This window comes from Onychostruthus taczanowskii, unplaced genomic scaffold (assembly GCF_017590055.1).
Source record: "Onychostruthus taczanowskii isolate IOZ18803 unplaced genomic scaffold, ASM1759005v1 scaffold59, whole genome shotgun sequence".
Classification (NCBI taxonomy): domain Eukaryota; kingdom Metazoa; phylum Chordata; class Aves; order Passeriformes; family Passeridae; genus Onychostruthus; species Onychostruthus taczanowskii.
In genome coordinates, this window is record NW_024503568.1 from 292,587 (window position 1) to 305,438 (window position 12,852).

Consider the following 12,852-nt stretch of genomic DNA (forward strand, 5'->3'; position numbering starts at 1 on the left):
TATTCAGCTGCACTGGTATGGAGTGTGTGCTAATGGATATGTATGAAATCCAGAAGCCCAGAGAACCCTCACCTGTTCAGGCAGCAGCTCCCTGCAGAGAGGTTAGTAGGTGATGAACTTCCTGGCTAACAAACAGGCACCAATAAACCCTTCAGCAGCCAACATCATTTCAGAGACCAGTTCAATGTCAGGGACAACCATGGCACAGGTTCTAGGGAAGGGAAAAAACCCATAATCCAAATACACAGATTAGTATTTAAACATGGTGAGAATAAGTCAGCTAAATCAAATATCTGATGTGTGCAAACATTTTAAAAAACAGAGCTCAAGAGAGTCACAATTAAGAGTGTCAATCAAAGCTGACAAGGACCCTAGTTCAAAGCCAAATGAGCTAATTAGGCACTGTTGATTGTTAATATTCCATAACATTGCTGCACAAAAGAGGCATCTGAGAAACACAGACAGGTACTGCCCAAATTCAGAGCAGGCACAGGCTGCAGTGGTGGCACTTGTCACTGATCACTGGGGGCACAGCCAGCAGCTGTACAGGGCCTGGAAGCCAAGTACAACACAACCATTGCCAAAAATTTTTCTTTTTTAAAGCTTTTCAAATTTTTTGGAAAGTTTTAGTGCTTTTATGTGAAGGCTTGGTTGCCTTTAGAGGCTTTACTGTTTATTTTCTAAATATAACTGCTCAAACTCTTAGAACAAAAACCCAGAAATTGTAATGACACAAATGAAAAAATCTCATTAAATCTCATTTTTAAAGGAACATGAAGTAATAATGTTATTGCTAAACAATTTCATAATTTCCTCATTAATAATCATTACTTAAGTTACATACTAGCAAAAAAGGAGATCTTGACTTTTGTGTTCAAGCCAGTTACAAACCAGCAAATTTGTCCCTCAGAGCTCTTTCTTACTACTGAAAAAAACACCAATATTTCTTCTTTTTCTCCATCCAGAAATATACTGCTGAACTAAAAGACCAGTTTTAATTTTGTCATATTTGAGTATGAATGGGGAACCAAAGGTTCTCATATAGTTCTGTCTGACCTGCACATGTAGGGATCATAGTAATAAATATTCAGCTCTGGATTTCAGTGTAATGTTGTCACTAAGAAATACAAATCTGTTAAAAAAAGATAACACGAAGAAGTGTTAAAAGAAAGATACTACTTACAAAAAAAGAAAACTTATTAGACCTTAGCAAGCAGAGGTATTTCAGCTTTTAGTAATCTGTCTGGCATTAAATTCAGAAGGAAAACACTGAGAGCCACAGACAGTGCATGTGGCTGAAGCATGTCTATAGGAAGAATCACCTTTTGAAACAGAATAAAAGAAAATTGGAAGGGATACAGAGGGTTTGAAAAGGCCAGGAGACAATATTGAGTAAAAAAAAAACCCAAAACGGAGAAAGGTGAATATAGGACAGTGGAAAAATAAGGCATGTCTCAAAAGCACTGGCAAGTCCTGGAACCACTGAGGTTTCTTGCAAAGTTGAATCCTTCCAAACTTCTCACCCACAGGGTGCCACAATCTCACATGGTAGGACTTGAACCAGTTTCAATAGCAAAACTTTAACTGTAATCTGGTAGGACCAGGGTTTACTCACATTTATTCCTACAGTTTGAAGAGAAAGTTAATTTGGGTAGTACATTACACAGATGATTTTGTGTTACCATCTAGTCTTTCATTTACAAATAGTTTCAGAGGAACTTCAGAGGAAGATATTACTGGTTCAGAATTTATAGCCTGCAAAGGACAAAGCACACTCACTTCTTTTTCTTCCTAATTTTATTGTGGATAGGCTTTTTTTGTACTGCCACTATTGACTAGACTTCTACCAAGAGATGATTGAATTCTTCAAAGCTCCTGGCTGGACCAAACCTTTAGAGATATTCCCTACAGATAAAATTAAAATATTTAACATATTTTCCTTGAAAGCAGCAGTTTCCAGTGTAATTCACATGAAAAAGAAGCTAAACAGCAATCTCCATACTGCTTAACAGAATATCTCACCTCGTCATCCATGTATTCCGAATAGATGAAATTTTTCACTGTCATACCAAGGGCACAGCCTAAATCTTCCATGGTCTCCGTCTTCTCTGTGCCAGCTGGTCCTGCAGGAGCACCACTCACTGCTAGGTGGACAGCCGGGGCTGGAGTAATAGGACACCTTAACATATGAAAAGGGATATTTTTGGATTGCAATGAACTTCTACAATATCAGGAGCTTTTTTTATAACCCTTATGTTTCATGGATGATTCCAAGTCTACTTTCTCATTACAACTTAATGACCTAAACCACAAATGTATCTCTTCTATATTCATGCAAAATCATGGTGTGGTACTACTTTGAAAGAAAAGAAAACTAACTACATCAATATTTTTTATCAAGAAGGAAGATCCTATCAGTGATCACACAGGACAGGAAACAGGAGGCTGTAGTTGCTGCTTTGCTTATTTCAAAGCAGCAACTCAAATGTCAGAATTTCAAAGACTTGAACGTCAGAATTTGGCCTCCCAGCTGAGGTTTGAAAGCATTAAGCTAGCCAGGATGCCTGAGTGTATCTTTTTTGATCACTTATTTAAACAAGAAATTCCATATTGGAGCTAAAACATGCCCAGAAGAAAAAGTTTCACTGTATGTGGCATGAAAAAAAAAACAAAACCCAATGGTTCGGACTTTTAAAAATGAAAAAAAATCTTTGCTGAAAACTCCTGATTAACCTTGGCAAAGATCTGCTCATATTCCCCTTCAGACTAGACAATGATTATATAGCTTAAGTTATGCAAAAATATTTCAGTTTTTATAAAGGTAGTGGTTATTAAAATCATACAATTTCTTAAGTATGTGCACATACATGCACACAGATTCTGAAATATATTGTGCCTTGATAACCTCATAATATACCTATGAGGTAGAAGAGAACTCTGAACTTTTAAGAAACATTTAACATTTCATTTCTGAAACAGATAAAGCAGGCACTGTTATTTATAGCAGTCATTACCTGTCAGTCAAAGATGTAATAACTTGCCAAGGGGTATTTCCCAAGTACTCATAAAAGTACTGAAACTGAGCATGACAAATGTTGGCAAAACTGTTTCTGGACAACATCCCATCTGTGGCATACCTGTGACAGCAAGCAAAAGCTCTGGAACTGGAGACCTAAGAGCCATCAAAGAGTCATGATGCCAGGTAGGAGCTATTCAGGTGGTATAAGTGCCACTCATCAGAAAGCTGCGGCTGTCATTAGCAGGCCTCACACCTCATTCCTGCCACTTAGGACTAATAACTACTACAATCTATTACAAGGGATTAGATGCACCTCGAGGCATTTGTGCTTTTATACAGATGCAAATGTAATAGAAGATAATTTTAATTGAGCTATTACAGCAGAACACAAGGGCTCTCCATACAAACAATGCAGTCTTTGCAAGGGAGCTGACATTACTTTGACCACAATGAGTTTCATTTTACTCCTCAAGCCTTGTTTCCTCTTATCTGAATGCCACCTTAAAAGCCCTTTTTATTTCTGAGGCTCAGGGGAAAAATAAGAATTCTTTCCTATTTCAATTCCAATCCAGTGAAACATTGTGTTCATTCAAACCAAAAGCATTACTTTTACCTGAGCTAAAGTTATACATACAGTGAGCACTTTGCTTGAAATAAACATTCAAAATTTCAGTTGTCTGCACCTTTAAAAGGTGCCACCACAGGAAGAGGAGAAGCCCTGGAGGTGCACATGCCTCTGAAAGGAGAGCAAAACACATTGTGCATTACTGAAGGCAGAACAAACTGTGAATGCAAAATATAGCTGATTCGAACATGCACCCTCTGGGCTTGAAGGCTTGCTGATACCTCTCTGCCATGAACATCTTTGGTGCAAATGGACATAATTTTTTAATGATCACCCGAGGAAAGTTCTCCAAGCAGCATGGTAATAAAGAGCATTTAGCTCGGTGACCTGAAAAGATTTAGGGAACCCTCTAAAACCAGATGGCTTCCAGTACCCTCTACCATCATTACTTCTAGAAATTAGTTCTGCCTACATCATGAATTAATTCACCATAAAAACTGGCTTGTACGTACAAATTTTCTGATATTCAGCATGAGATGCCAGAAGAAATCCTGGTTTAAACAGAAATTTGAACCATCTCCAAAACAGCAACAATCCAGGTGAGCACAAATGCTGCAGATGGTCAGCTAGGCACGGTAGGAGAAATGGATGGATGAGAAGATGTACGTGAAATGGAATTGAAAATTCTGTGGTTATAATCTCCATAGCGATATGTACCAGACTTTATAAAATTGTACTAATTGTACAAGAACATTTATTGGCAAACTAAAAATAGTCCTTAGGAAAGATCAGAGACATTTTAAAAATAGACAAAGCAATAAGGGGATGAATACAAAATACGATATAAATGACTACATGGAGTTATGTAATACAAGGTGACTATGGAATTACACAGGTTTCATATTAATAGGGGGGAAAACCCTAATGTCAGCTACTGCATGTAATTCTAAGGAGGCAAATGTAAAAATACATGGAAATATCAACAGAAAGACATAATGCATTTTCTATTACAGGGAAAATTTAGATAATTCTGTCAGATATTCATGACCTCTTTAAAGTCTCTTTCCTATTTTGTATTTCCCTTCAGCAGATATTCTATGTTGGAAAACAAAACCAAAACTACTGAAAGTTTTCATGAAGAGAAAGAGTCCTCACAGCAGGAGAAGAACATTCAGGAGAAGTTTGAAGTAAAAAAGGGTAAAGCAAAACATTAAATCGCACAAGGTATCCTTCTGAAATGGGATTAAAACTAAACATGGACGTAAACTGCTTGGTTTGACATAAACAAACCGAATAGTTTTGGCTTCCTTACACAAAAATATGGGTATATATGTATTGGATTGTATGCATACATACTGAATGTGTACTCTGTTCTTAGCACAGCATTGTGGCAGAATGTTCACTTTTAGCTTTTGTCTCAGTTCAGAATAATCCTACAAAATCCCAGTAATTAAGATGTGATAAAAATGCCCATGAGGTAGCAGAAATTGAAGAAAAAGCCATGTTTCTTTTTTCAGTAGGTGCTGTATTGTTTAATATGTTCCAGTAATATGTTCATATGTTTAACATTTAATATGTAAACTATACCAATATGACTATTTTCATGCTGTATTTACTTTCTGTGAATTAAACAAAAAGGAGATGTCCAAACCTGCTTCTTGTGGCAATCCTTGAGGGCTGTTGCCAAGCTCTCTATCAGCCTGCCAGATGCCATTTCTACATCTAAAACCCATCAGGTTTGTGAAGTACTAAGCTCAGCCTGGGCTGGGTGGTCAAAAACTCACTGTTCTCTCTGCCTCTCTTCATGCCTCCATGGAGCAGAAATGTACTGCATTGTATACAGGTTCCTCAAGGTGTAGCAATCAAGACCTTTTGAAGCAAAAAAACCCCAAGTATGCATAAATTTATGCATAATGGTATATTTTGTACTAAAAATAAAGGAAGTTCATCTCATTAATCTTCACAAAGGATTTTTGTTACATCAGCACTTTTTGCAAACTTGAAATGAGAGTGGATTTTCCATCCATTTTCTCTGTCACTGTACCTTCAGCAGGATTCAGACGTGACATCAGATATTGGGGGTTTTTTTACATATCCACTTGATTTGAACACAGACATACTGTCTTAAAGCTCCAAATATGAAAGCCTGAAGTTTTTTGTGTTCACAGCCCCAGTAGAGGCTCAGACAATACAGTACTTTCTGTCTCCATGTGCTCAAACATAGCTCTATCTTGGAGAAACTCTCCAAGAAGCAAGCTGCATATACTTGTCCATTCAGTCTGGGGCCTCCCTGCTGTGACAATCAATCATCAGAACCACGGGCAACATTGATTTTATGCAACGTGGATGCTTATGCATTCAGCACTGTTCTGAGAACAGTAAGTTATTGTCTCAGAAGTTGCTGATCTGTTCTCCCTGACCTACAGCCACCCTGTTAGCACACTGCTGGCTGGCCACTCGGCAAATATGAGGCTCAGAACCAGCTGAAAGGTTCAGCTGATAGGAGACGTGTGAGAGCGCTGGAGGTTTGGAGAGGTGTGTGCTAAAGGATAAGACAGGAGGGGATCTGAAACTGTAACAGAAGACAAGGTAAAAAGAGCAGCAGGAGAGAGAAAGTATGAGAAATGTAATATCCAACCATAGTCTTGATCAGTTCTATGACTTTTAGTACTCGTATTTTCATTTTCATTACTTCCAAACAGTAAACTGTGTATCCTTCTGTTAAAAAACATTTTATGTACAAGAGAAAGATAGACAATTTATTAAATGATAGTAATTTACACAGTATTGGGTAACAAAATGTTCTAGGTTCGTTATTTTTTTTTCCAAATTTATACAACTAAAAGTAACATTTCATGCAATTGAAAGTATCTATTTAATCTACATCCCAAAGAGGGCAAAATTCATTAAGGAGATTTCACATAACTCAACATATCTGATCATTAAATCTACATGTGTCATGGAACAGAACATGCTCCTTTTCTGTGCTGTATTTCCCAAGGGCAACATTTATGTATTCCTCTGTATTCTTTTGAAATTTAAGATCAGCAAGATTGTCAAAAAGTTTGGTAAGATGACGGGCTATTTGCATCCAAAAATACCACATATATAAGGAAACCATTTACATTAGATTTGTGTCAATCACACTAATGCATGCCTCTGTTAAAGTGGATGACTCTCTGACTGTTGCATGATTACTACACACAAGGTTTTTATGGGGAAAAGCTGGGCCAAAATGATAAATCAGTGAATGGAGTTAATTACACTTCTGTCAGTTGTCAGAAGGGTCTGAAGGACAAAGATCAATATAAAACTGAGGAGTCTTGAAATTGTTATTATTTATGGCTAATGCTTATTCTACAAATTGCCTTATTAAGGTCTAAATGCCTTTTTTAGCTACACATCTCTCCAAAGACCATGGAATTTGAAAATCACTGTCTACACACCAGCACACTCTATGCCTGACACCTAAAACAGAAGACTTGTTTTCTTGTCTTATGTGTGAATGAAACAAATCATTGAGATTTAGTTACATGGAGAGTCTGTAAGGGCCTACCATCATGTTTGAAAAGGCTCCATGTTCAAGCCTTCATCACCTCTGAAAGCATCAGTTCTTCTGAGTTACAAGTCACAGCCCTTCAAAAAAAGGTTTTGCCTGAGGCACACTCAAAGCTGCAGCACGCAGAGAACTGATGGCTGTGGCTGGATAGTCACCGAGGCCAGGAGTATCATCTGGCATGGAGATAACACAGTATGAAGCTTCTGAAATACATCAAAGTGCCTGTGTTTTTATAGAGATGGGTGTCAGAAAACATAGGAGATCATTGTTCAAGGGAGGAGCATGGAAGGATAGCTACAAAGCATTCTTCATGCAAGGGGCAGCAGCACAGTCAGTAACAGCCCAGCAGGCACCACAGATCTTCCAGTGTTACTTATCATCACTAGGCACTGCTTGCCTGAAATTTGATCAATCCCAATCCCTGCTAGAAGAAGAATAGATTTGATGATCTCATTGACCTTCTCCTTTTCTAATTCCTGCAAACCTACAACCCAAAAATCCAAATAAATGCAACTTCTCTGTGGCTAAATTTCCAGCAAAGACAGATCAGGATTTGTAACATGTCTCTCATCTCTTCTTGCTGAACACCTTGTACTCGTCTCAGCTGGGAGAAAAAAAATGCTTTCTACATTCCTTAGGCAAAATGTTCCTATTTTCAAAGTAAATTAGAAATTTGTTCACAACAAAGGTGCAGTTCAATGATATTATCAGCTCACAGGTTAGCTGGAAAACTTCCCTTTCTGTAAAGAAAATTAAGTACATTAATGCACAAAGTGGCTCAGCTGTTTTGGCTGTGCTCCTCTTTAAAGGATGTCTAGCAAGTCTGCTGAAAAGCCAAAACAGAAGAAAGGAAAAAGTATGTGCTTGCTTTCTAAGTATAAAGCCAAAGCTTTTTCACAAAAAGAGAGTCTGAAAAAGAGACAGAGATTTTAACCATCACCTTAAAGCCAGGAATTCCCACCCAGTTAAGGTAAAAATCAGACCAAACATTAGAACAGAACAATACAATCCACTATTGATTTAAAATAATAATGATGAACACAGCTGTAAGGAACAGAGAAGGTGGCAAGACTTTCACATTTCCTTTCCAGAAAATGAAAGGAAACATTTCTTTCAGACCAAAGAAACCAGGGGAATGGAATTGTGCCAGAAAAAGGTAAGTCTGGGCAAGGGAAACTCCTCTTCAACCTTCCAAAGAGTCCAGCCTTAGGAAGTAAAGGATGACAAAAAAAAAATTTCTAACTCAACAGGGCAGTAACGTGCAGATAAACTTAAAAAGAAAACCAACAAAGCATCAAATGAAAAAGTAGATAAAAATCACTTGAGTGGGGGAGCAAAGAAACCACTTTTTAAAAAGGTAGATGTATTATTTTTGATGTACAAAGAGTTAAAAACATGAAAACACACATTGATATTGACACAAAAAGTACTAAGAATAAAAATATTCAATGATATGCCTATCTGGAAGGAAAAAGAAGCCATATTTATTTATGTTTGAGTGATGCACTCCAGCTATTAGCTTGGTATCTCTCAGAACAGAAGTGGCATGTCAAGAAACAGGTTTGTGTGGTTTTTTTTTTTTTTTTAACTTCCTATTGCAACATTTTCCTGCAAGAAGAAAGAGATTGTGACTCTAAACATGGCTGCGTCTAAAGCCAGGAAGAGTGAGTGCAGGTGGCAAGTTCAAGGCATTCCTGCAAGTGTGTGGAAGGAGGACTTTGGCTGCACAAATCCACCACATCCTGTTGCAGGTGTGAAAGAAAGACCCCCAGAGTACGGACAGGGAGAAAGTGAATCTGATCCAAACAGAACACACTTTTAAGACCTTTGACAATTTTGACATCATGCCATCCCTAAATAACAAGCCTATGCCTCAAGTTGAGCTGGTCATGTAAAAAGCAGCAGAAATCCAATATGTCAAACAGGAACAAATGACAAAAAAATGATTGGGACATCTCACACCTGTACAAAAAGGAAACAATCTGACAGCTCTCATTTCCTGCTTGCTGCAGAACTACACTTTGGAACAGTTTGTAATCATACAGGAAATTTTACCTCTGTTGCAGAGCTTCAGAGCTTCCACACACCTTTGGCTTCCTTGTAGCTTCCATCACATTTTCTTTATCTGTCAGTCAACAACAGCTGTACACAAAGAAAGAGAGCTATTTCAACTCTCAAATTAATGTTTTTCTACTTCATATGGTTTACTAAACTGGGACAAGAAAAACATGGGGAAAAGAGCTGGAAGAATACACCTAATCAGCTTGTTTTAAGCTCTATTTCTTAGATGGAAAAAGAAAAATAATTAAAGCCACAGACACATATTTTGACAGTGTTTAAAGTGAATATGAAGGAAAAGTAAGATGAACAGAGAGAACTGCAAATATCACTGATGATACCTTAAAACTCTTCAACAAGATAAAAATGACAGATTTTAGCAGAATTAGTAACTTAGAGTATTTCTGCTCATGTAAGCTCAATGCCTTTTTCAATATGCACCATGAAGAAACTTCAGCATGTTAAACACCACAAATAATTTCATTCCTCTTAACAGGGTTCTCAACTTGGACAAAAAATATACATTTTTAGCATATAGTGAAACATGCTGCTGTCAATGTTTCTAAATTGCAGATTTAAACAATTAGAAATATATTTGATATTTCAAGCACAGAAGCTCCCTACAGAACATAATCCTATACTAGATTTTCAGAACTGTACATGATGAGGACTTTCCTTAGATCTGTGGATTGAATTACAGGTATACTGGCAACACAAAATTATCATCTTTACTATGCAAGGGTTCAGTGACTTCTTTTGGGCAGAATGAACAATTAAGGCACAATGCTTTGTGTCAGTTCAAGAGTTTATGTTGATTGTTGTAGTTACCTTAAGCCATTAATAAATAACAGCCATTAAAGTTGTATTTCAACCATCACTTTCATAAATGGACTTTGCAGAAAAGATTTCTGCACCTCAGCAGTATCGTATTTCTATGTGCCTCCAGGAGGTTAAAAAGCTAACAAAGAGTAAGCAACAGAAGATATTAAAGATGTGTGAAGAAGTGACTTCCAGATCTTTGTCTCAAATTGTGACACCAGGAACTGCCAGTCGGTGTGAAAGGAAAACAAGGCAGATAACGATGAAGATACCACATGCATTGAAATTCCATCCAAATGGAAATGACGGAATCTGCCATGTTTAATTTACTTTGCCAGCCTTTCACTTGTTCAATGAAATATACCACACATTTACTTTTCAGAATCACTCATATCTAAAACTAGGAAAACCAACAAACCGAAACAAAAAAAACCCCAAAAAACCCAAAAAACTGCACTAATCAAAATTATTTATCAAACAGAAGAACTAAAGCTAATAAGAGCTTAACAAATTCTTCTGTAGTTGTTATTATTGTATATCATAAGAGAAGACATCTTTAAACACTGAAAATGGACAGCATATTATTAATGGATTTTTAAAAATTGAAGGAATTACAGGCTGAGAAAGTTGTTATTTTTTTCAGTCCTACATGGAGACAGGAATGTTTTTAGAATATGTATAGTTGCACAGCATACATGTAAATTCCCAGTACTAACATCTGGAGAAAATATAAATCTGCAATAAAGATTCAGGAAGAAAAAGTTTTAACTTACCAAGTATATCAAGGGAGTGAATAATATTGATACAGTAATAACATTTCTAATAATTAAGTTCTTATTTGATTATTATCTAAAGTTTCGAGGAGCTGTTCATTGGACTTTATTAAAGGAATTTATATTCTTTTATGCTCTTGGTAAGAAAATTCCATGGCAGACCATGTCTGGCTGATTTCTTCTAAAGTCTGGGAATAATAAGAACAATAATAACATCTCTCTATATATATCACATTTCATATTTGGAACCGAGGAATTTAATTGAATTTTATGTGATTCACATGATGGTAAACTACACCACAGACAAGAAGTTCATTTTGCTAGGCTGTGAATTTTGATACCTAGGTAAGTCACATGAAAATATTTAGTTCTTATGATTAATTTCTTGAAACAAGACCCAAACAAATAGTTTGTTAAATACTATTCTGTAAAAACAGAAGGGAAAAAAAGTACATCTCTCACCTTTTCAGTACTCAACTCTTGCACAGCATTGACAACTACACTCTTGACTTATTCATCTACCTTTATGAAACTGGAGTCCCAGAAGGTCTGAGAAGATCTTCTGCTACTGAAAGCCTAACCTGTAAAGAAAAGAGACAGCAAGGAGCAAATTAAGTCAATGAAAAAGTCCGACATAAGCATGTAACAAAGTGTTCAAATGGAATCTAAATAAAAAACACAATTAAATAAGTTAAATGCACTCTAGGTATCAGATACACTTTTAGATTTGCCACCAAAGTGTGGACTTCATCAGCCTAGCAGAAATATTTTTTGATGCTGTTACAGATTTGGTTTGCTTCGGTTTGGTTTTTTTGCTTTGTTTTGTCTTTTATTCTGGAGTTCTGTACTTTATAATACTGAAGGTAAGTTTATTTGCACAGCTGCCATTGAAGCTGATATAAAATACAGACTCAGTATCTGAGACTAGAAACCTTGGGGAGTGATGCAGATATTTGCAGTATTTTGTTGCTATTTGGTAGGATTAATAAAATTAAATTTAAAAAACCTTAAAATTTTTACCAATGATTTGAGAAGATAACAGTCAATTTTTTTTTTTTTAAAAGAAGTTTAAATGTGCTTTTATGAAAACTGTATGTGATTAAACATTGTATACTGAAGAAAAACAGAAAAATTCTGTTACACTCTCTGCTACGCATTCAGCTTCACAATTTTTAAATTTTAAAAATAAAAAAAAGAAATGGAAATTTGTCTTCAATATTTTTTTCAAAATGGTTCAAAAGAATTTTATTAAAATTTTGAAAACCAACAACTTCTCCATGTTATAGACTATGAACCAAAACCAGTGGGATTTTTTTTGATGAAAAAAAAAGTATGAGAAATGGGGAGGTGGAGTTCACACTTTTGAAGCAATTTAAGAGAAGACATCTATGATGAAATCTGATTTTTCTCTTAAAAGACAAATAAATGGGCATGCAATAAAGATAACTCATTTCTGAATTACACAAATATGAAACAAGGAGAAACTTTATACCTGTTAGGTTCAAGACTTTGTATTCAACCACTGTGCTGTCTGTGAGGCACAGCTGCACTGTCCTGCAAATAGTCTGGGGAGTCTTTGTTATTTTTACTTCATACTTCTCTTGTCCCATTGGAATTTTCTTCTGCAGGGCTACTGTCAACAAAACATTGAAATATTTCAAGCAAAAGAAGTGCCCTCCCTTTAAAAATGAGTGGCTTCCCTGCAGCTCCCAACCCTCTGGAGCTATGTTGATGAGCAGAGCAGATGAACCTCTGCAAACTCCACCTGTAACAGTGATTGTTGCCTGGAGGGGTCTGCCATAAACCCCCACCCGCTTTTTTTATTTCCCATACTGCCTGAAGTCACCAAAGTGACAGCATGATTTTACATACAACTCCACAGGGGTTGCAAACCCATTCAGAAAAATAAAATTTTAAAGGTAAGTCCCCAGAACAAAGCATGTTCCAGAACATTCAGCTTGGACATGAGTAATAAACCCACCAAAACATCCAAGTGGGTGGGAAGAGTGAGGAAGGGGTGGCACTGAGACAGATAAATTGCAGAAATAGATGGCTGTGG

At 36.6% G+C, this 12,852-nt stretch overlaps 1 protein-coding gene and 1 long non-coding RNA gene across 2 annotated transcripts in view; both read right to left on the reverse strand.

The window, feature by feature from the left end:
* The window catches only part of DNAH11 (dynein axonemal heavy chain 11), a 75,415-nt gene extending 71,388 nt beyond the window's left edge, over positions 1-4,027 (reverse strand). Inside the window, 9 exon segments of the mRNA XM_041418255.1 lie at positions 73-211; positions 1,029-1,089; positions 1,092-1,132; positions 1,780-1,873; positions 1,876-1,939; positions 2,023-2,179; positions 3,015-3,104; positions 3,106-3,172; positions 4,018-4,027. Of these exon segments, the coding sequence (XP_041274189.1) occupies positions 73-211; positions 1,029-1,089; positions 1,092-1,132; positions 1,780-1,873; positions 1,876-1,939; positions 2,023-2,179; positions 3,015-3,104; positions 3,106-3,172; positions 4,018-4,027 (723 nt within the window).
* Positions 4,028-9,065: 5,038 nt separating this feature from the next.
* Positions 9,066-12,400, reverse strand: LOC121343279. Its single transcript, XR_005953679.1, has 3 exons — positions 12,286-12,400; positions 11,256-11,374; positions 9,066-9,285 (listed from the first exon to the last, which is right to left on the reverse strand). It is a non-coding gene; the product is annotated as an uncharacterized LOC121343279 (long non-coding RNA).
* Between the last annotated feature and the right edge of the window lie 452 nt (positions 12,401-12,852).